Source organism: Pan paniscus, chromosome 5 (genome assembly GCF_029289425.2).
Source record: "Pan paniscus chromosome 5, NHGRI_mPanPan1-v2.0_pri, whole genome shotgun sequence".
In the NCBI taxonomy this organism is placed as follows: domain Eukaryota; kingdom Metazoa; phylum Chordata; class Mammalia; order Primates; family Hominidae; genus Pan; species Pan paniscus.
In genome coordinates this window covers 79,656,332-79,679,094 of record NC_073254.2, presented here as the reverse complement: position 1 = coordinate 79,679,094, position 22,763 = coordinate 79,656,332, and the positions used below count along the sequence as shown (strand labels likewise).

General features: G+C 34.7%; 1 protein-coding gene across 1 annotated transcript in view; it reads left to right on the top strand.

Moving 5' to 3' along the window:
* LOC100974207 (eyes shut homolog) overlaps nt 1-22,763 on the top strand; it is a 1,877,183-nt gene that overhangs the window by 778,077 nt on the left and 1,076,343 nt on the right. Inside the window, exons 16-18 of the mRNA XM_063605324.1 lie at nt 6,111-6,207; nt 6,391-6,498; nt 21,827-21,972. Of these exons, the coding sequence (XP_063461394.1) occupies nt 6,111-6,207; nt 6,391-6,498; nt 21,827-21,972 (351 nt within the window). The remainder of the gene's footprint in view (nt 1-6,110; nt 6,208-6,390; nt 6,499-21,826; nt 21,973-22,763) is intronic.

Here is a 22,763-nt window from a genome sequence, read left to right as displayed (position 1 = left end):
AATAGAAATAATACATTTAATACTTTTGAAAGAAAAACATTTTTAAGTGTTTGAGTTTTTATTTAAAAATACATGATTTTTAACTACCTTGTGTGAATTCATGCTATGGTATACACTAGTATTTTTCCCTATTTACATTCATTTCAAATTACTCCAACTAATACGAATTCTGAAGTGGAGATTGTTAAAATATAGTCGTGAATGATAAAATGCTATGTAAAATGATTTTTATGAAAATTTCATTATTGTACTCTGTTCCATACATTACCTTCTAGAGCATAAAGTGCAAAAAGGCTGAATTTGTTAGAAAAGAGAAAATATTAAGTGATTTAAAAAAATAATACCTACAATCCAGACTGATTTAGATCTTAAATTTGAGCAGTAGGCTTTAAAAATCAATTTTGTGTATTTTGGAGGAATGAGTGCAGAAGTATAAAAATATCATTTACTGACCATTCGTGTGTATTTGTTATAGCCATACAGAGATGAGACAGTGTAAGAAAAGGATCAAGACAGTATCCATTTAAGAAGCTTCACTTTTATGCATGTAAAGATCCTCCCTGCAGTTAACAAAGTACGGCCAACCGAATAGTTCTGAGTAGGAATAAAGAACATGGGAACAGCATAAAATTAGTAACAATAAACTTTCTGTTTGGGCAGTTTCTTACCTGTAACTTCATATATTCAAAACAAGTACCTTTCACAGAAATGAATATCAACTTCTAACGCTAAGGATTATAGAATATGTAGTTTGGGATTAAGTATACAGTCATGTATTGCTTAAAAATGGGGATATATCCTGAGAAATATATCACTAGGCAATTTTGTTGTGTGAACAACATAGTGCCCTAACACAAACCTAGATGAGATAGCCTACTGCATTTATAGGTCCATTATAATATTTGTAGATCATTGTCATTAGAAATGTGGTCTGTCATTGACCAAAATGTTGTTATGCAGCACGTGACTGTATGCATACTTCGCTCTTAAAATCCCCAAAACATAGGCTATCTCAGCAAAGCTTTGCTTTATATTGAATGCAATCCACATGTTATGTTTTCTCCCAATGTCTGCTGCATTTCGGCAATCTCATTTCCTCAACCCATTGACATATGTTGCTAGCTGGTAACAAAACTCCATCTTAGAAATGTCAAACTTAATAAATATGACAAAATCACAGGAGACAAGGTTATCCTGTGAGCTACCCAAGGTCCTGGGCCCTGAGTGTTCTGATTCATCAGCACAGCTGAAATCATGGAGGCTCACTGGCACTTCTTTATAGCCAGTCAGTGCCCCTGAGTTCCACTGCCTCAAAAGAACATTTCTAAGAATCATTTTAGTGTCAAAATGCCCTGCCTCCCAGAGAAAACTAACCAGACTTAAAGTAGAAATGGTGAAATGCACTCAACTTTCTCAATTTTTAACTTGTGAAAAATCTAACCTCAAACAAATACTTAAAGAATTAAACATCTTTTGAAAATAGAATCTAAGTTGTTTATATCTGTACTATGGCATTTACAACCTAAATATAGAAAACAGCAATGGCGATTGAAGAATGATGAAGCATGTTGGAACAATTACAACTTGCTCGCCTAAAATGAGGAGAGCCATAATAACTTGGAAGTAATTCATTTTAATTTTGTTCCTAAAGCTGAAGATACAACACCTAGCGTATGAACGAATTACAAAAATGTAACTTCAGAGATTCATTTGCAGGCTCTGAGAATTGAGTAAGAAAAACAAGGCAAATTAAAAATATTGCTTGTCCTTTTGGCTTAGGATTGACTTGGCGATGCGGGCTCTTTTTTGGTTCCATATGAACTTTAAAGTAGTTTTTTCCAATTCTGTGAAGAAAGTCATTGGTAGCTTGATGGGGATGGCATTGAATCTGTAAATTACCTTGGGCAGTATGGCCATTTTCACGATATTGATTCTTCCTACTCATGAGCATGGAATGTTCTTCCATTTGTTTGTATCCTCTTTTATTTCCTTGAGCAGTGGTTTGTAGTTCTCCTTGAAGAGGTCCTTCACATCCCTTGTAAGTTGGATTCCTAGGTATTTTATTCTCTTTGAAGCAATTGTGAATGGGAGTTCACTCATGATTTGGCTCTCTGTTTGTCTGTTGTTGGTGTATAAGAATGCTTGTGATTTTTGTACATTGATTTTGTATCCTGAGACTTTGCTGAAGTTGCTTATCAGCTTAAGGAGATTTTGGGCTGAGACGATGGGGTTTTCTAGATAAACAATCATGTCGTCTGCAAACAGGGACAATTTGACTTCCTCTTTTCCTAATTGAATACCCTTTATTTCCTTCTCCTGCCTGATTGCCCTGGCCAGAACTTCCAACACTATGTCGAATAGGAGCGGTGAGAGAGGGCATCCCTGTCTTGTGCCAGTTTTCAAAGGGAATGCTTCCAGTTTTTGCCCATTCAGTATGATATTGGCTGTGGGTTTGTCATAGATAGCTCTTATTATTTTGAAATACGTCCCATCAATACCTAATTTATTGAGAGTTTTTAGCATGAAGGGTTGTTGAATTTTGTCAAAGGCTTTTTCTGCGTCTATTGAGATAATCATGTGGTTTTTGTCTTTGGCTCTGTTTATATGCTGGATTACATTTATTGATTTGCGTATATTGAACCAGCCTTGCATCCCAGGGATGAAGCCCACTTGATCATGGTGGATAAACTTTTTGATGTGCTGCTGGATTCGGTTTGCCAGTATTTTATTGAGGATTTTTGCATCAATGTTCATCAAGGATATTGGTCTAAAATTCTCTTTTTTGGTTGTGTCTCTGCCCAGCTTTGGTATCAGGATGATGCTGGCCTCATAAAATGATTTAGGGAGGATTCCCTCTTTTTCTATTGATTGGAATAGTTTCAGAAGGAATGGTACCAGTTCCTCCCTGTACCTCTGGTAGAATTCAGCTGTGCTGGAGGCATCACACTACCTGACTTCAAACTATACTACAAGGATACAGTAACCAAAACAGCATGGTACTGGTACCAAAACAGAGATATAGATCAATGGAACAGAACAGAGCCCTCAGAAATAACGCCGCATACCTACAACTATCGGATCTTTGACAAACCTGAGAAAAACAAGCAATGGGGAAAGGATTCCCTATTTAATAAATGGTGCTGGGAAAACTGGCTAGCCATATGTAGAAAGCTGAAACTGGATCCCTTCCTTACACCTTATACAAAAATCAATTCAAGATGGATTAAAGATTTAAACGTTAGACCTAAAACCATAAAAACCCTAGAAGAAAACCTAGGCATTACCATTCAGGACATAGGCGTGGGCAAGGACTTCATGTCCAAAACACCAAAAGCAATGGCAACAAAAGCCAAAATTGACAAATGGGATCTAATTAAACTAAAGAGCTTCTGCACAGCAAAAGAAACTACCATCAGAGTGAACAGGCAACCTACAACATGGGAGAAAATTTTCGCAACCTACTCATCTGACAAAGGGCTAATATCCAGAATCTACAATGAACTCAAACAAATTTACAAGAAAAAAACAAACAACCCCATCAAAAAGTGGGCAAAGGACATGAACAGACACTTCTCAAAAGAAGACATTTATGCAGCCAAAAAATACATGAAAAAATGCTCATCATCACTGGCCATCAGAGAAATGCAAATCAAAACCACTATGAGATATCATCTCACACCAGTTAGAATGGCAATCATTAAAAAGTCAGGAAACAACAGGTGTTGGAGAGGATGTGGAGAAATAGGAACACTTTTACACTGTTGGTGGGACTGTAAACTAGTTCAACCATTGTGGAAGTCAGTGTGGCGATTCCTCAGGGATCTAGAACTAGAAATACCATTTGACCCAGCCATCCCATTACTGGGTATATACCCAAATGACTATAAATCATGCTGCTGTAAAGACACATGCACACGTATGTTTATTGCGGCATTATTCACAATAGCAAAGACTTGGAACCAACCCAAATGTCCAACAATTATAGACTGGATTAAGAAAATGTGTCACATATACACCATGGAATACTATGCAGCCATAAAAAATGATGAGTTCATGTCCTTTGTAGGGACATGGATGAAATTGGAAACCATCATTCTCAGTAAACTATTGCAAGAACAAAAAACCAAACACCGCATATTCTCACTCATAGGTGGGAATTGAACAATGAGATCACATGGACGCAGGAAGGGGAATATCACACTCTGGGGACTGTGGTGGGGTGGGGGGAGGGGGGAGGGGTAGCAATGGGAGATATACCTAATGCTAGATGACGAGTTAGTGGGTGCAGCGCACCAGCATGGCACATGTATACATATGTAACTAACCTGCACAATGTGCACATGTACCCTAAAACTTAAAGTATAATAAAAAAAAAAAAATTGCTTGTCCTGAAGACTACCTGGTCTGCTAGCCACATAAGTATGGTAGCTTACTTACAATTAGTGTTTCATAGTGTGTGATCATTCCATCTTTTAAATGTTAACCTATCATTGTTGTTATGTTTTAAATACATTTCTTTTAGATATCTTGTAGTTTCTTCTGTTATTTAGTCTGCCTCTACCTTTAAATTGGCGTTTTTAAAAATCATATTTAATATAACTTTTGATATGTGTGGCTGTAAATACACCTTCTAGCTATTTGTTTTCTATTTGTTGTATCTGTACTTTGTTTCTTTTTCTGTTTTCTTTTGGATTAAGTAACTTTTAGTTTTCCATATTATATACTACCAAAGAGGCAGTCAGATTTTATAAGGTGTAACACCAAGCTCCCTGTTAAATTGCAACGGGAGGCAGGTTTGCGGTTTGATCCAATGGTAGACACCACAGAGAATGGCATTGACTGTGGCATGGTATGATATGAAAAGATGAAATAGGTCAGTCAATTCCGTGTTCTATCGTGGGAATCTGAGTGAGAAAATACCGAGGGAATTTTTCATTGAAAAGTAGGTGCTGAAGCTGAAATGTCATAATATAGACATAGAGACCAAGAAAGCTGTGCTATATCACTCGCATGCCAACATTACAAGTGATTTGAAACTGAACATGCTGAGATATTTGTGATAGAAAGAGAAGAAAAAGTGATATGAGAAGGATAAAGGACATGTACTATAAAAGGCAGACAGCTATTCCTGGGTAGCTAGACTATGCTTCCCTTTAAATGCTTCTTAGTTCCAATTCCAGTCTATGTGTATGCAAACAATGAATACAGTTTTCTTAAAGTAACCTGAATGACTCTTTGTTCCTCAAACTAAATTAGCCTGATTGCATACTGACATTTAGAATATTGTATAATGTGGCTGCACTTATTTAGTGCTTGGTAATATCACTGAAAAAGCAAAATAAAGGGAAATCTTGTTTCTTACATATTGGAACTAGTACAGAAAAAATATTAACAAGAAAAATGGTTTTACACATATATTTTATTATACTTAGTTAATATATAACCATAGAATTGTTTAACTATTATAAATATTAATATATTTCATTGTATTTTAAAAAGTGATATCATGCAGGTTTTTTCTGACACAAATGTGTTGAAATAATTGCAACTGTCTTGTTTATCAGCCTGTATAATTTTCTTTCATGTTCTTTTTTTTAATATAACTGGCATGTGTTTAAATGGATGACTGATTATGTAGCTATGAATCAAAATAATTTGTTTTCTTTGAATCACTTGGATATAAAAAGCAATTAAATAATTTGCTTCATCTGCTAACTGCCTTGAATAAATTTGATCATTGAAGCTCAATTTTACTTTAAGATTGGTCATCACATTAATTCATTTGCTTTCCAGATCGTTTCAATTCTTCTTGTTCAAACATTTAAATACCTTAAAACAACAGCAACATTAGCAACATCTCTACCTTCTCAGGGGATTTAGTGGAGTATTCCTCCCTTGAGTATTTCATTTAAACTCATTAATCTAGAAACTGGCATGTTTTTATGCACACATTATGTGAAATGGAGTTTTATGAGAAGCTTGAGATTAATTATTTTCTTTTTCCTTTTTTAACCTCCATTATGAGCGTATTCTTTAGACTACCACTGATTCTGATTTTTTTACTCTATAACAAGGATTGCTCATCCATACTCATCTCATACTCTTTGCAGAATTTGAAGGTAAAAACTGTGAAATTGATGTGAAAGAGTGCCTCTTCCTTTCCTGCCAGGATTATGGTGACTGTGAAGATATGGTCAACAATTTCAGGTACAGAAAACTTAAAAAGTATCTAGATACATGTTTATGTGTCTAGATGTATACAGGTATAGAATTTTAATTGGTGAATTAAGCACCAATTATAATTATTAAAAACTTGCCATGCTACAATTAGTTGAAGCATTGATTTTATACATCTATACTAATGGAGTTACTAAATTTTTTGTTTAAAAGGTGTATTTGCAGACCTGGGTTTTCTGGATCTCTGTGTGAAATTGAAATTAATGAATGTTCCTCTGAACCTTGCAAAAATAATGGAACATGTGTGGATCTGACAAACAGGTGAGAAGCTACTTTTTATTAAATTAATTATTTGATATGTGTAATTCAACATGTAATAAAGTGAGCACACATGTGCTCATTATGTAACTAAGGCAGCTGATCACCACTGATACATTTGTGCTTGTACCAGCACATCCTCATTTGTCCCATCCAATCACTTATGTCAAAAATCTCAAATTTTTATTTACTAATCTTGCTGTTAGTTTATAGTGCTATTTGTATGTGTGCCTGAACAAAATGCTGTTTAGTTTCCATGTTAATATAAGCAAAACAATATTGTGTAGAGTCTCCCGAAATTGTTGTTGAACATAATATTTTGTAATTCCTGTTGATGCATGTATCTGTTGCTCATTTTTAACTTTTATACAATATTTAATAGTAAATATATACCAACATTTATCATTCTACTGGTTATAGATATTTGGACTATTTGCTTCTTTTGTCTTACCTACAATGATATTAAAGTTTTCAAATATTTCTCTAAATACACAAGTACTAGTATGTCTGAGGTTACATACATAGAAGTAGAATTGTTGAACCATTGGGTAAACATGGTCACATTTGCTAAATCACATTTATATTTTTCTCATTTCTTTTGAAAAATATAATTTTTGTATTCTTAGCAGGGAATAAATGTTTTTATTGGCATTTTCAGAATGTTCCATTTTAGGCTGTGTGTAAAGTTATATCTTATTGTAGTCTCCCTGCATTCTTATAATAATATGAAGTTTAACAATTTTATGTACATTTTGAGATGATTAATTTTGCCTTTTTAGAAATGCCTAATTATGGCATCTGCATATATATATATATATATATATATATATATATATATATATATACATATATTTACTCAACTACATAGGTATTTCTCCTAATGCTATCCCTCCCCTTGCCCCCCAACCCCTGACAGGCCCCAGTATGTGATGTTCCCCTCCCTGTGTCCATGTGTTCTCATTGGGCAACTCCCACTTATAAGTGAGAACATGCAGTGTTTGGTTTTCTGTTCTTGTGTTAGTTTGCGAAGAATGATGGTTTCCAGCTTCATCCATGTCCCTGCAAAGAACAGGAACTCATTCTTTTTTATAGCTGCATAGTATTTCATGGTGTATATGTGTCACATTTTTTTTTTCCAGTATAACACTGATGGGCATTTTGGTTGGTTCCAAGTCTTAGCTATTATTAATAGTGCTGCAATAAACATACGTGTGCATGTGTCTTTATAGTAGAATGATTTATAATCCTTTGGGTATATGCCCAGTAATTATATTACTGGCTCAAATGGTATTTCTAGTTCTAGATCCTTGAGGAATCACCACACTGTCTTTCACAATGGTTGAACTAACATACACTCCCACCAACGGTGTAAAAGCATTCCTATTTCTCCACATTTTCTCCTCATCTCTCTAGCATCTGTTGTTTCCTGACTTTTTAATGATCGCCATTCTAACTGGCATGAGATGGCATCTCATTGTGGTTTTGATTTGTATTTCTCTAATGACCAGTGATGATGAGCTTTTTTTCATATATTTGTTGCCTGCATAAATGTCTTCTTTTGAAAAGTGTCTGTTCATATCCTTCGCCCACTTTTTGATGGGATTGTTTGTTTTTTTCTTGTAAATTTGTTTAAGTTCCTTGTAGATTCTGTATATTAGCCGTTTCTCAGATGGATATATTGCAAAATTTTCTCCCATTCTGCAGGTTGCCTGTTCACTCTGATGATAGTTTCTTTTGCTGTGCAGAAGCCCTTTTGTTTAATTCGATCCCATTTGCCAATTTTGGCTTTTGTTGCCATTGCTTTTGGTGTTTTAGTCATGAAGTCTTTGCCCATGCCTATGTCCTGAATGATATTGCCTAGGTTTTCTTCTAGAGTTTTTATGTACTTTAGATCTTACATTTTAATCTTTAATCCATCTTGAGTTACTTTTTGTATAATGTGTAAGCAAGGGGTCCATTTTCAGAGTTCTGAATATGGCTAGCCAGTTTTCCCAACACCATTTATTAAATAGGGAATCTTTTCCCCATTGCTTGTTTTTGTCAGCTTTGTCAAAGATCAGATGGTTGTAGATGTGTGACGTTATTTCTGAGGCTTCTGTTCTGTTCCATTTGTCTATATATCTGTTTTGGTACCAGCACCATGCTGTTTTGGTTACTGTATCCTTATAGTATAGTTTGAAGTCAGGTAGCACGGTGCCTCCAGCTTTGATCCTTTGCTTAGGATTGTCTTGGGTATATGGGCTCTTTTTTGGTTCCATACGAAATTTAAAGTAGTTTTTTTTTTCTAATAATGTGAAGAGATTCAATGGTAGCTTGATGGGAATAGCATTGAATCTGTAAATTACTTTGGGCAGTGTGGCCATTTTCACAATATTGATTCTTCCTATCCATGAGCATGGAATGTTTTTTCATTTTTTTGTGTCCTTTCTTATTTCCTTGAGCAGAGATTTGTAGTTCCCCTTGAAGAGGTTCATCAGTCTCTTGTAAGTTGTATTCCTAGGTATTTTATTCTCTTTTTAGCAATTATGAATGAGAGTTTACTCATGATTTGGTTCTCTGTCTATTAATGTTTGTCTATTAATGTCTATTATAATAGGAATGCTTGTGACTTTTGCACATGGATTTAGTATCCTGAGATTTTGCTGAAGTTGCTCATCAGCTTAAGGAGTTTTTGGGCTGAGACGATGGGGTTTTCTAAATATACAATCATGTCATTTGCAAACAGAGATAACCTGACTTTCTCTCTTCCTATTTGAATACCCTTTATTTCTTTCTCTTGCCTGATTTTGTTATTTACCCAGTAGTCATTCAGGAGGAGGTTATTCAGTTTCCATGTTGTTGTGTCGTTTTGAGTGAGTTTCTTAATCCTGAGTTCTAGTTTGTTGCACTGTGGTCTGAGAGACTGTTTGTTATGATTTCCATTCTTTTGCATTTGCTGAGGAGTGTTTTACTTTCAATTATGTGGTTGATTTTAGAATAAATGCTATGTGGTGCTAAGAAGAATGTATATTCTGTTGATTTGGGGTCGAGAGTTCTGTAGATGTCTATTAGGTCCACTTGGTCCAGAGTTGCGTTCAAGTCCTGAATGTCCTTGTTAATTTTCTGTCTCATTGATCTGTCTAATATTGACAGTGGGGTGTTAAAGTCTCTCACTATTATTGTGTTGGAGTCTAAGTCTCTTTGTAGATCTCTAAGTACTTGCTTTATGAATCTGGGTGCTCCTGTATTGTATGCATATATATTTGGGATAGTTAGCTCTTCTTGTTGCCTTGATCCCTTTACCATTATATAATGCCCTTCTTTGTCTTTTTGATTTTTGTTGGTTAATGTCTGTTTTGTCAGAGACTAGGATTGCAACACCTGATTTCTCTTTTTTTTTTTTTTTTTTGCTTTCCATTTGTTGGTAAATATTCTTCCATCCCTTTATTTTGAGCTTATATGTGTCTTTGCATATGAGATGCATCTCGTGAATACAGCACACTGATGGTTCTTGACTCTTTATACAATTTGCCAGTCTGTGCCTTTTAACTGGGGCATTTAGCCCATTTACATTTAAAGTTAATTTTGTTATGTGTTTAATTTGATCCTGTCATTATGATGCTAGCTGGTTATTTTGCCCATTAGTTGATGCAGTTTCTTCATAGTGTCAATGGTCTTTACATTTTGGCTTGTTTTTGCAGAGGCTGTTACCCGTTTTTCCTTTCATGTTTAGTGCCTCCTTCAGGAGCTGTTGTAAGGCAGGCTTGGTGGTGACAAAATCCCCCAGCATTTTCTTGGCTGTAATGGATTTTATTTCTCCTTCATTTGTGAATCTTAGTTTGGCTGGATATGAAATTCTGGGTTGAAAATTCTTTTCTTTAAGAATGTTAAATATTGGTCCGCACTCTCTTCTGGCTTGTGGGTTTTCTGCAGAAAGATCCGCTGTTAGTCTGATGGGCTTCCCTTTGTAGATAACCCGAACTTTCTCTCTGGCTGCCCTTAACATTTTTTCCTTCATTTCAACCTTGGTGAACCTGACGATTATGTGCCTTGGGGTTGCTTTTCTTGAGGAGTATCTTTGTGGTGTTCTCTGTATTTCCTGAATTTGAATGTTGGCCTGTCTTGCTAGGTGGGGAAGTTCTCCTAGATGATATCCTGAAGTGTGTTTTCCAATTTGGTTCCATTCTCCCTGTCACTTTCAGGTACGCCAATCAAATGTAGGTTTAGTCTTTTCACATAGTCCCATATTTCTTGGAGACTTTGTTTGTTCCTTTTCATTCTTTTTTCTCTAATCTTGTCTTCTTGCTTTATTTCACTAAGTTGATCTTCAATCTCTGATATCCTTTCTTCCACTTAATCTATTCAGCTATTGATACTTGTGTGTGCTTCACAAAGTTCTTGTGCTGTGGTTTTCAGCTCCATCAGGTCATTTATGTTCTTCTCTAAACTGGTTATTCTAGTTAGCAATTCCTCTAACATTTTATCAAGGTTCTTAGCTTCCTTGCATTGGGTTAGAACATGCTTTTTTCGCTCAGAGGAGTTTGTTATTACCCACCTTCTAAAGCCTACTTTTGTCAGTTTGTCAAACTCATTCTCCATCCAGTTTTGTTCCCTTGCTGGTGAGAAATTTCCATCCTTTGGAGAAGAACAGGCATTCTGGTTTTTAAAATTTTCAGCCTTTTTGCACTGATTTTTCCTCATCTTTGTGGATTTGTCTACTTTTGGTCTTTGCTGTTGGTAACCTTCAGAGGGAGTTTTCACGTGTTCGTCTTTTCTGTTGATGTTGATGCTATTGCTTTCTGTCTGTTAGATGTCCTTCTAACAGTCAGGCCCTCTTCTGCAGGTCTGCTGGAGTTTGCTGGAGGTCCACTCCGGACCCTGTTTGCCTGGGTATCACCAGTGGAGGCTGCAGAAAGGCAAATATTGTTGCCTGCTCCTTCCTCTGGAACTTCATCCCAGAGGAGCACCTGCCAGAGGCCAACCAGAGCTCTCCTGTATGAGGTGTCTGTCGACCACTGCTGGGAGTTGTCTCCCAGTCAGGAGATATGGGAGCCCTGGACCCACTTGAGGCAGTCTGTCCCTTAGCAGAGCTTGAGCACTGTACTGGGTGATCCACTGCTCTCTTCAGAGCTGGCAAGCAGGAACGTTTGTTTAAGTCTGCTAAGGCTGTGCCAACAGCCGCCCCTTCCCTCAGGTGCTCTGTCCCAGGGAGATGGGAGTTTTATCTATAAGCCCCTGAGTGGGGCTGCTGCCTTTCTTTCAGAGATGCCCTGCCCAGAGAGGAGGTATCTAGAGAGGCAGTCTGGCTACGGTGGCTTTGAGGCGCTGTGGTGGGCGCCCCCCCAGTCTGAACTTCCTGGCGGCTTTGTTCACACTGTGAGGGGAAAACTCCCTACTCAAACCTCAATAATGGCAGACGCCCCTCCCTCAACTAAGCTACAGCATCCCAGGTGGACTTCAGACTGTTGTGGTGGCAGTGAGAATTTCAAGCCAGTGGATCTTAGGTTGCTGGGCTCTGTGGGGGTGGGATCTGCTGAGCAAGACCACTTGGCTCCCTGGCTTCAGCCCCCTTTCCATGGGAGTGAAGGGTTCTGTGTTGCTGGTGTTTCAGGTGCCACTGGGATACGAAAAAAAAAAAAAAAAAAACAACTCCTGCAGCTAGCTCAATGTCTGCCCAAATGGCCACCCAGTTTTTTGCTTGAAACCCAATGCCCTTGTGGTGTAGTCACCTGAGGGAACCTCCTGGTCTGTGGATTTCAATGACCATGAGAAAAACGTAGTATCTGTGCCAGATAGCACCGTCCCTCACAGCAAGGTCCCTCTGGGCTTCCCTTGGTTAGGGGAGGGAGGCCCCTGACCCCTTGCACTTCCCAGGTGAGGCAGTGCCCCACCCTGCATCTGCTTGCCCTCCGTGGGCTGTACCCACTGTCTAACCAGTACCAGGGAGATGAACTGGGTACCTCAGTTGGAAATGCAGAAATCACCTGCCTTCTGCGTTCGTCTCTCCGGGAGCTGCAGACCTGAGCTATTCCTATTCTGCCATCTTGCTGAGTCAGCATCTGCTCTTTAATGTTTTTTCTTCTTGTGGCTTTGTAAGAATCCTTATATATGATTTTTAAAATATCTTTGTTAGTTGTGTTTATTGAATATAAGTTCTGATTGAAAGAGACACTTCACCTTTATAAGTTATATGTACTAAAACTTAATTTTAATATATTTGAATTAATTTATTATTTAGTATATGGTTTGCAAGTTTCATCTTATTTAACTTTTCTTTACACTAGGATGAAAGGGTTTTTTCCCTATATTTCCTTTTAAAATAATTAAGATTATGTTCTTTATATGTAGATGCATCAGGTATATTGTATGTATGAGTATGGGTGTAAAGTATTCTTATCTCAATCTTTACACACTTAAAAAATAAACTCAGATTCTTATTTTTTTATATAAATAAGCCATGTCTGCTACATATTAAGTTCATCTTTCACTCACTGATCTGTAGTGCCTTCTTGGTTGCAGATCACGTTTCCACATATGGATATGTCTATTTCTCTATTGCTGTTCTGTTGCTTTAGTTCAGTTACTCATCCATGTGCTAGAGTCATAAATCTTAATTACTTCCCTTTGAAATATCTCAATACTAGTAGGGCTATTTAATCTCCGGCAACTTTAGATATTTTGGCAATTTCTTCTGTTAAAATCAACTTGTATTCTATATAAATATACATTCAAACAAGCAATTTTGATTGGCATTTCATTGAATGGGTAGGCCAATTTAAGAAAAATTGATATCTATTTATTTAGGTCTTTCAAAATATCTTTAAAAAGGCATTCTGACAAATTCAAGTGGAGCTGCACTAATTAGAACACAAAATAATTAATTTTCTATGTCATAGCTGGACTCAGGTACCAGGAGCTCTGTTTATCTATCTTCATAGAGATCCAACCTTTAGAATTGGTGAAATTTGCATCAGATCCTGTTTAATTTTCCAACAATATTCTATCATTCATCTTATTTTCTGTGCCCTATCTAGCTTTTGCATTGTCCAATCTGGTGAGGTAAGTAGGGATGTTTGGAATCACCACCCCTGCAACTTTCAGTCCTTTCAAGGGGACACCAATCACTACAAGTACCATAGGAATAGAGAATTGCTGTCAGTTTAAAATCTCCATTGGTCTAAAGGGGCATGACAAGATCTTCCAATTGGATTTTCCTCCATAATAGCTCTTACTCCAATGTAAAAATTGTGCTATTACTAAATATATCAACTACACTGTATATTCAAGAATTGTGGGTAAAAAAAAAAAACAAAATCAAAGGGAAGATGTATTTGTGGCCTCACCTGAACTGACCTCAATAATCTTATATTTCTACTGGTGGATCAGTAGCATTGCAGAAATAAGTATACTTTCAGAACCAGTATTCAGCAACTCCTAAAATGTCTGAATATCATTCTTTCACCATAGAACAGTCATACTGGTAAATAGCCTCAGATACCTCTGAGGAAGTCTTCAAAAAGATACATAAAATACCTGTGACTCTATTAAAGATTCCTCTTAAGGAGGCAAACCCTGACCTTTGAGTGACTGAGTCTGTGACATAACTTAGGTTTTGGAATTGTGAAAGAGGCAGAGAATCCCTACAAAGCCAAACTGAATTATATCTCTGTCCTCCAGAACTATACATTTCATTCTATATACATGAGGCAGCACTGTAAGTAGACTGATTATATATTTCATTTCTAAAACCTCGTCATCAGTTAGCCTCTGCCATAGATATCTGTGAATCAGTCCACTGATGTCCACTCTGTTTCTCTGATTTATATGCTTATTTGCTCATTTTGCATCTAATTGTCAAGCATATCCAATAGTCTATGCATTCTTAGATCTATTGTAATTAATATCACGAAACCCAATTCCATGGCAACATCCAGCACTGTCAGCAAGGATATATGAACAAGGTGATGCCTTTCCAATATCTTTATATTGGTAAACATTAGAAAACAAAACAAATGCAATGCAACTTAATCATAAGCATCTATACATTACTTACTGTGAATAAATTATATAAAATATATCACTTAAATATTTATTAAAATGTATGATTGACTGAAAAAATAAGTCTCAGAATAATGTGATATGTAACTCATATTTACTGAAGTATTAAAACATATTTTGAAAAATACATAGCATCTTAAGAGTAGTAATTTTCTCCTGGTAGAGAGGAATGGAGGATAATTAATTGAATGCATGCATAGGAGTTTCATACATATATATGTGTATGAAATGTGTGTACATATTTGTGTAAATATGTGTACATATATGTGTATGAAATGTGTGTACATATATATGTGTGTGCATACATATTTATGACAGATCTCATATATATATATATGACAGATCAAATATGTTTTGTGTGTTTTCCTTAAAAATATTTCAGCAACATGAAACTACTAAGATGAGTTAAATATGGGTGATGGGCATACAGGTGTTGATTATTCTATTCTTAGAAAATTACCTGGTGTAAATTATTATAATAAAAGCCATTTTCAATGAATTAAGATCTTTCAAAGATTAAAAATCAATTAGCAGCTGAAAATGAAGTAGTCACATTTGATTGTCTTATCTCTTCTTAAAGTAATTTTTATTTTTTTGAAAAACTTAATCTATTGATAAAGTACTCACTAAAAATATTTCAAGTAATCTACCAACTCATTTAAAACCAATAATTTTATAGTTACTTCAAAGTAAATTAAACTGTAGACACATAAACAAAAAACCTATTAAAAACAGTAGTTACTACATATATGCCTCATGGTTAGATTCATGTTTTTAATCTATTCTATTCTCTCTTGTGGTTATTGAAACTGTGGCCTGCAACAATTAAGACTTACCTCTAGTAACATGATTTAAAGATGAGTTTGCTGAGATATAATGGCACATGAATGACAGCCCCAATTAATATACAAATCCACTGCAAAAGTGAACACTGGAATTTACATTTTTCTGACACTTGATAGCATATGTTATCCAATGCAACTAATGTCTTTTCAAGTCATTGCTACTAGTTCATTTAGGTCACTCACAATAGTATCTGTCTACTGAAAATTTACAACTAAATAGAATTTGCAAGAACAATTACAATAACAGTGGCTAGTCCATTTAAAGAAAAAATAGAAGAAAATGTTCCAAGTGCCTGGCTGATGTGATTATCATAGCGAGATCATTACCAACAAGCATATTGTGACCATTCAGTTTGTGATGTTCACGGGTTTAGCAATTCTTCACTGTCACAAATTTAAAAGTGATTGGTTAATATGCGTTTAACCAAAAGACAAAAATCTGTTTACTCTTCTGTAATTGTTTGCCTAGAAACAGTCATCAATCCAAATGATGTTTATTCTACTCGAGAATTTATGATAACATCACTGTTTCAAATCAGATTCACACACACATGCAATTATAATAAAAACATATAAAGACATGTTGTGAGTATGATAAATAATGTAGACATATATTTATATATAACATAATAAAGACATGTTGCAAATATAAAATAGATTATTCATATTCTAAGTAAAAATTGTCATTAATTGTAAAGAAGTGTGGTTCACGAATGCAGTTATAATATCACAAGAAAAAAGTAGAAATGCTCTAAAATACATTATAAATTCTTTCAAAATTTGAATTGCTTTAACATAGGCTAAAAAGTCCTTATCAGAAAGTTTCACCAGTGGTTTCATTTTCTTATTTTGAATGTAAGCTTTTAAAAAATATCTACTGAAACAAGTATGATTTAACCTTATTGCAAACACATTTTAAAATCAAAACTCTCATTAAAACATTCTGTGTTATGTTTGGATTTTGTAATACTATTCAATCTATTTAATAATTATATTTTAAAATAACTTTAGAAGCATACAAATAATACATCTACTTATTAATTCCTCTCTTATCTGGAATACAAGAAAAAGTATATAAGAATAATGTAAATGAAATGTAATCATGGCTAATTTGGGGGCTATAAATTCATGTGATTATCTTGTATTTTTCCATCTTTTTATAGTTTGGAGATATCATTTTATGCAAATTATAGTTACTCTTCCTTATCTCTATTTTAATATGTTGAATTTTCTTCAGAAGTCACTGTTAAAATGCATCTTAGTGATTGAAACAGTATCTTGAACACCTATTTGAAAAATTTTAGGGCAATGTCAAATTAAAAATATGAATTATTTCAATACTTTGACAATATATTTAAGTTTAGTTCTAAAACTTTTGAAGTAAAAGCTTTTTATTTAAATGAGAAATTTTTATTTCATCAAAAATACATATTTCATGGTCTTAATTGTTCTCTCAAGATAGAAGATATTATTATATGTGTATATTTTAAAAGCTATGAAAATTGAGTTTTATCAAAGGAAGGTATACTTTAGGGACCTTTAATATAAAATGCAGTACTTACTGCACATTTGACTGGATCACTTAGGACATTCATAAAAATCAGGTTTACATTTAATTTTTCTCTAGCCTTATTAGAGGTGGTTAGCATAAAGGGACCCTCAGCAGGTAATAGCGAAAGGAAAATTACACCAAAGCTGAAAGAATTGCACACTATAGCCAGAGGCCAGGAGGGGAAAAATTTGATGAGGATCTTTTCAGACATACCCTAGGCACTTTTATTTTTTTTAACGTTTTGAAGGGCCAACGTTAAGTGAAAAGTAAAAACGTCCCAAGTGCTCAGCATTGTGCTTGCCCTTCCTATTAGAGACAGGGAGCAGGAAGAGAGCAGGGCAGGGCAGGTGGAGGGAGGAAAGGAGGAAGAGAAAATAAAAACATTTAAAATTTTCTGGGAAAGCAGAGACAAGGATTAAAGGTAGATGCTCTTTTGTAGAGTGAAATGTTATTTTTGCACAAATTTGCCCTCATATTGTTTAGTGTGGTGGAAAGTAAGAAATATAAGTTGAATATTTTCTGTAAACTGTTTCACCAGGGCTGCTATTAATGTCGATGATTTTTTTTTTTAATCTCTACGAAATTTTAGATGCCATTCAGAAAATGTCCAAATGGACTCTAGAATCCCAGGACCTTTTTGCATCATTATTAACAAAGCAGGGACCCCCAACATTCCAGTTGAACAGGCATCTGTGGTTTAACAGATTCTTGAAATTTAATAATGTTTGGAATTTATGTAAAAGTAAAGCATATTTTTGCAATGTTGAAAAGTTCAGATTTCAGGAGTAGTGTAGAAAGTAAGAAAAAATAATGGTCTTGATTGAAAGCAAAAAGGAAAGAGAGGTTATTGAAGTAGAAGCAAAGCATTCTTAGAAGAAAGGATCATTATGATTCATATTATTAAAAATAATTCTTCACATAGTTGTCTGTATGCTAAAAACTTTAGAAAAATAAACTTCCATAAGTCTTGAGATAATACATGTATGTTTATTTACTGTGTGATATCACTTTCAAAATCAGAAGCGTAAGGTACATATTTGAGATTCATAAAATAAGTTACATGATAAATGTTAAAGAGCAAACAAAAAAGCAGAACTTTTTGAGAAGTTCATTTTAAATTAGAGTAAATACATTTGAAGGATGGACATGGAAGCAAAAAAATGAATATAACATATCGGGGAACCTGCCCTGATATTCACGTAGGTTCTTTTCTATTTTCCTTAAGCATCAGCTGGCTTGAGAAATAAAGGGACAGAGTACAAAAGAGGGAAATTTTAAAGCTGGGCATCCAGGGGAGACATCACATGTCGGTAGGTTCCGTGATGCCTCACAAGCCGCAAAAACCAGCAAGTTTTTATTAGGGATTTTCAAAGGGGAGGGAGTGTGCGAATAGGTGTGGGTTACAGACATCAAGTACTTTACAAGGTAATAGAATATCACAAGGCAAATGGAGGCAGGGCGAGATCACAGGACCAGGGCGAAATTAAAATTGCTAATGAAGTTTTGGGCACCATTGTCATTGATAACATCTTATCAGGAGACAGGGTTTTGAGAGCAACTGGTCTGACCAAAATTTATCAGGCAGGAATTTCCTCTTCCTAATAAGCCTGGGAGCGCTATGGGAGACTGGGGTCTATTTTATCCCTGCAGTCTCAACCATAAGAGATGGGCACACCTTGGGGGGGGGGGCATTTATAGGCCTATACCTCCAGGCGCATATTCTCTTTCCCAGGGATGTTCCTTGCTGACAAAAAGAATTCAGTGATATTTCTCCCAGTTGCTTTTGAAAGAAGAGAAATATGGCTCTGTTCCATCCAGCTCACCAGTGGTCAGAGTTTAAGGTTATCTCTCTTATTCCCTGAACAGTTGCTGTTATCCTGTTCTTTTTTTAAGGTGCCCAGATTTCATATTGTTTAAACACACATGCTCTACAATTTGTGCAGTTAATGCAATTATCACAAGGTCCTGAGGCGACATACATCTTCCTCAGCTGACAGGATTAAAAGATTAAAGTAAAGACTGGCATAGGAAATCACAAGGGTATTGACTGGGGAAGTGATAAGTGTCCATGAAATCTTCACAATTTATGTTTAGAGACTGCAGTAAAGACAGGCATAAGAAATTATAAAAGTATTAATTTGGGGAACTAATAATCATCCATGAAATCTTCACAATCCACGTTCTTCTGCCATGGCTTCAGTCGGTCCCTCCATTTGGGGTCCCTGACTTCCCGCAACAATAACATTTAGTAAAAACTAACAAAGGTTTCAAAAGGCAAAATTCAGAAAGAAATCATAATTGAAAAAACAAGAATTCTGGGTAGGTGTCAAAATCTGAATCTTTTCATGTATCTTCAAGACAACTATATAGACAAAAAAAAATTAATACTCAGCAAAACCCACATCTTCATCATGACAAAAAGACATTTCACAAAAATTTCCCATTAACTTATGGAACAAGTAAGTAAGTATATTTAAGATAATTAAAATCACAGAAAACAAAATTTGGGGAGCAAAAGACAAGGGATGTTATGATTTTCTGATTTTCAAAATGAGAGAGAGAGAAAATTCTATAAATTAAATAGTAAACTACTATTTTAAAAAAATTGAAACAATTGGTGGTGATTATCATAAATCACTGAAAAAGCAAGATATCCCCAAATAATTTTCTAGTATTCAATATTTCAAAATACAAAGTAGATTTTGAAGCTTCTAAAAATATAATAGAACTGTCAGAAGTACATGAAAGAAATACATAAATTGAAATGAAAGTCATTGTTTTATAGTAATATAACATTTTAAAATTTGTCAATATGAAACAAATCATTTCTTGAGATACCTTTCACTGCTATTTCTGAGAATTCTGTGTCCAATTTCTCTCTATTCTGTGATTCCTTGGAATCATCATTAATTCAGTGAGAACACAAAGTAGCAAAGACAGTATTATTAACAAACATATCTTGATTTTAGTAAGACATTTAGCAGATTCATTACATTACTTCTCACTAGATGGGGAGATATTCGCAAAATGAATAAGATGGAGAAAAACAGTTTGACTATTTGAACAAAAATTGAAGAAGTTAGTATTTGGATTAGTGTTACTCCAAAAAGGTGATTATAGTCAATTCCCTAGTCACATGAAGAGCTCTTGGGAAATACTCTACTCTTTTACCCAGTATCCCATTGCACATGACATTTTAATGCCTTCTGTCCAACTGATACAAAGATTCCTTACTCTTTCTTTTTCTATTAATTTTATTTTTAATTTACACATAATTGATATATTTATGTGTTGTTTTGTTGTGTTGTTTTGATACATGAATACATTGTATCATTATACTACATAATATATTGTATTACAGCACATTTGTTGATTCGTTTGTAATGAACAAATCAGGATAATTAGCATAGAGATCACCTCAAACATTCATCATTTCTTTGTGGTGCAAACATTCAAAATTTTCTCCTCTAGCTCTTTTGAATATACAATACCTTACTGTTTACTACAGTCACCGTACTGTGCAATAGAACACCAAATTTATTCTTCCTTTCTAATTGTAATTTTGCACCCATCAATCAACCTTTCCTATCCCCTCTCCCCTACTGTCTGGCTTACTTTACTTAAGAGATGAATGAATAAAAAATATGTAGTATACATAAACAATGAAATACTCTTCAGCCATGAAAAAGAATGAAGTCCTGTTATTTGTAACAACATACATGATCCTGGAGGACATTATTGTAAATGAAATATGCCAGGCACAGAAAGAAAAATACTGCATGTTTTCATTCATATTCAGAATTTTAAAACACTGATCCTGCTCTTTCTTTATTAATACTGAATAAGACCTTTTCTGTCACCTCTTGTCTAGCAGTTACCCATGCTTTAACAGGACGTGTCTCAATTGACATGTATTTACTGTAATTTTTACATATCTGTATTCCTGTCCTGTTCCTGAGACTTTCAAAAGCAAGCTCTAGTTTAATTTACACTTGAATATGGGTACATGACTAATGTCTGGCACTCAATTAATTAATGTAGGTTGAAGAAGTAAAAGGAGGAGCATGGGGAATGTTAGACTTCTGTGGTTATAAAATGATGAGTGAAGTTAATTAGGAAGAGTTTCCTAAAAAATCTAAATAGAAATCTAGCTCAAAAACATTTTATGGAAAGTTGCTAAAGCTTCTTTATCTAGACTTCTAAAAGGAAAAACTATGAAGAGATATTTTTGCTAAGTATACAGTTTCGATCAGTTTAATATCTCCTTTGGAAATTATTTCTTTTTTTTTTGGTTTGTTTTTTTATTATTATTATACTTTAAGTTTTAGGGTACATGTGCATAACGTGCAGATTTGTTACATATGTATACATGTGCCATGTTGGTGTGCTGCACCCATCAACTCGTCATTTAACATTAGGTATATCTCCTAATGCTATCCCTCCCCCCTCCCCCTACCCCACAACAGTCCCCGGTGTGTGATGTTCCCCTTCCTGTGTCCATGTGTTCTCGTTGTTCAGTTCCCACCTATGAGTGAGAACATGTGGTGTTTGGTTTTTTGTCCTTGTGATAGTTTGCTGAGAATGATGGTTTCCAGCTTCATCCATGTCCCTACAAAGGACGTGACCTCATCTATATTTTGATACTAGTATTTATCAGGTTACAGTAATTATTTACCCAACACATTGTTTTTCAAAATTTCACACATAAAGAACATTTGAGCAGAACAAAATTTTGCAAGGGGAATTGCTATATTTTTTCAAAGAAAAAAATGAAATACATATATTATTTATTTCAATTAAGTTGAATGTCTTGAATTTAAAATATAAATATGAATCATATATAATAAATTATTATCATTGTTACATGGCTATTTCTCATTTCTCTACTTTTCTCCAGATTTTTTTGTAATTGTGAACCTGAGTACCATGGGCCCTTCTGTGAACTTGATGTAAATAAATGTAAAATCTCACCTTGTCTAGATGAAGAAAATTGTGTCTACAGGACTGATGGATACAACTGCCTCTGTGCCCCTGGTTATACAGGTAAATCCATACCTGTCCCATGTGCAGCAACATATTTCTGTCTGCAAGCAAATAGAAACCTCATATTTATACTCCAAAACCTGAAATAACCTGCCAGATGCAAACAGGGCAAAAATGTTAAGAGATAATTTGTCTCTTATAAAAGAAATTAATAAGAAGTAAAATTATGTGTTTTATCTTCAATTTATTAAATCCTAAGATTAGATTTTAAGTTATCTTACATTTTTGTCTTTTACAGTAAATTTATCTTTAGTAAGTTTGCATGGCTATAATATAGGAAAAAGTATTTCTGGATGGATAATCTAACAGAAATAACATTATTATATCTGTTACAAAACTGTCATTTCTAGAATATGCTTAGCATTAAAAATATTTACATAAAAAAGACAGCCATTGTGAATTTAAACATAAAGCAAAAGAAGATTGGCATTAGCTGTCAGTATCAATTATTTCACAACATAAATTTTATCCAAACATAAAGGCAAAAGTCATCAGGGAGCTTATAGAAGGTAGAGGCATTAGCCCTCTAAATTTCTGGTGAGAACTTGCATTTACAAAATACAAAAAGCTATATTGTTTTAGTTTTGGCATACTAGTATTAATGATATGGGACTAACAATAATATAGTTTTTGTGTTGTTTTGTTTCATATTTATTTTTTCACACAATTCCCACAGAGATTACAATAATGTATTTACATCTCAAATCTCAGTTTATTAACATCTGATTCGTGCAGCACTAAAATCATATGGATTTCTATCCTGAGGGATGAGTAGTTAAATACATCTAATA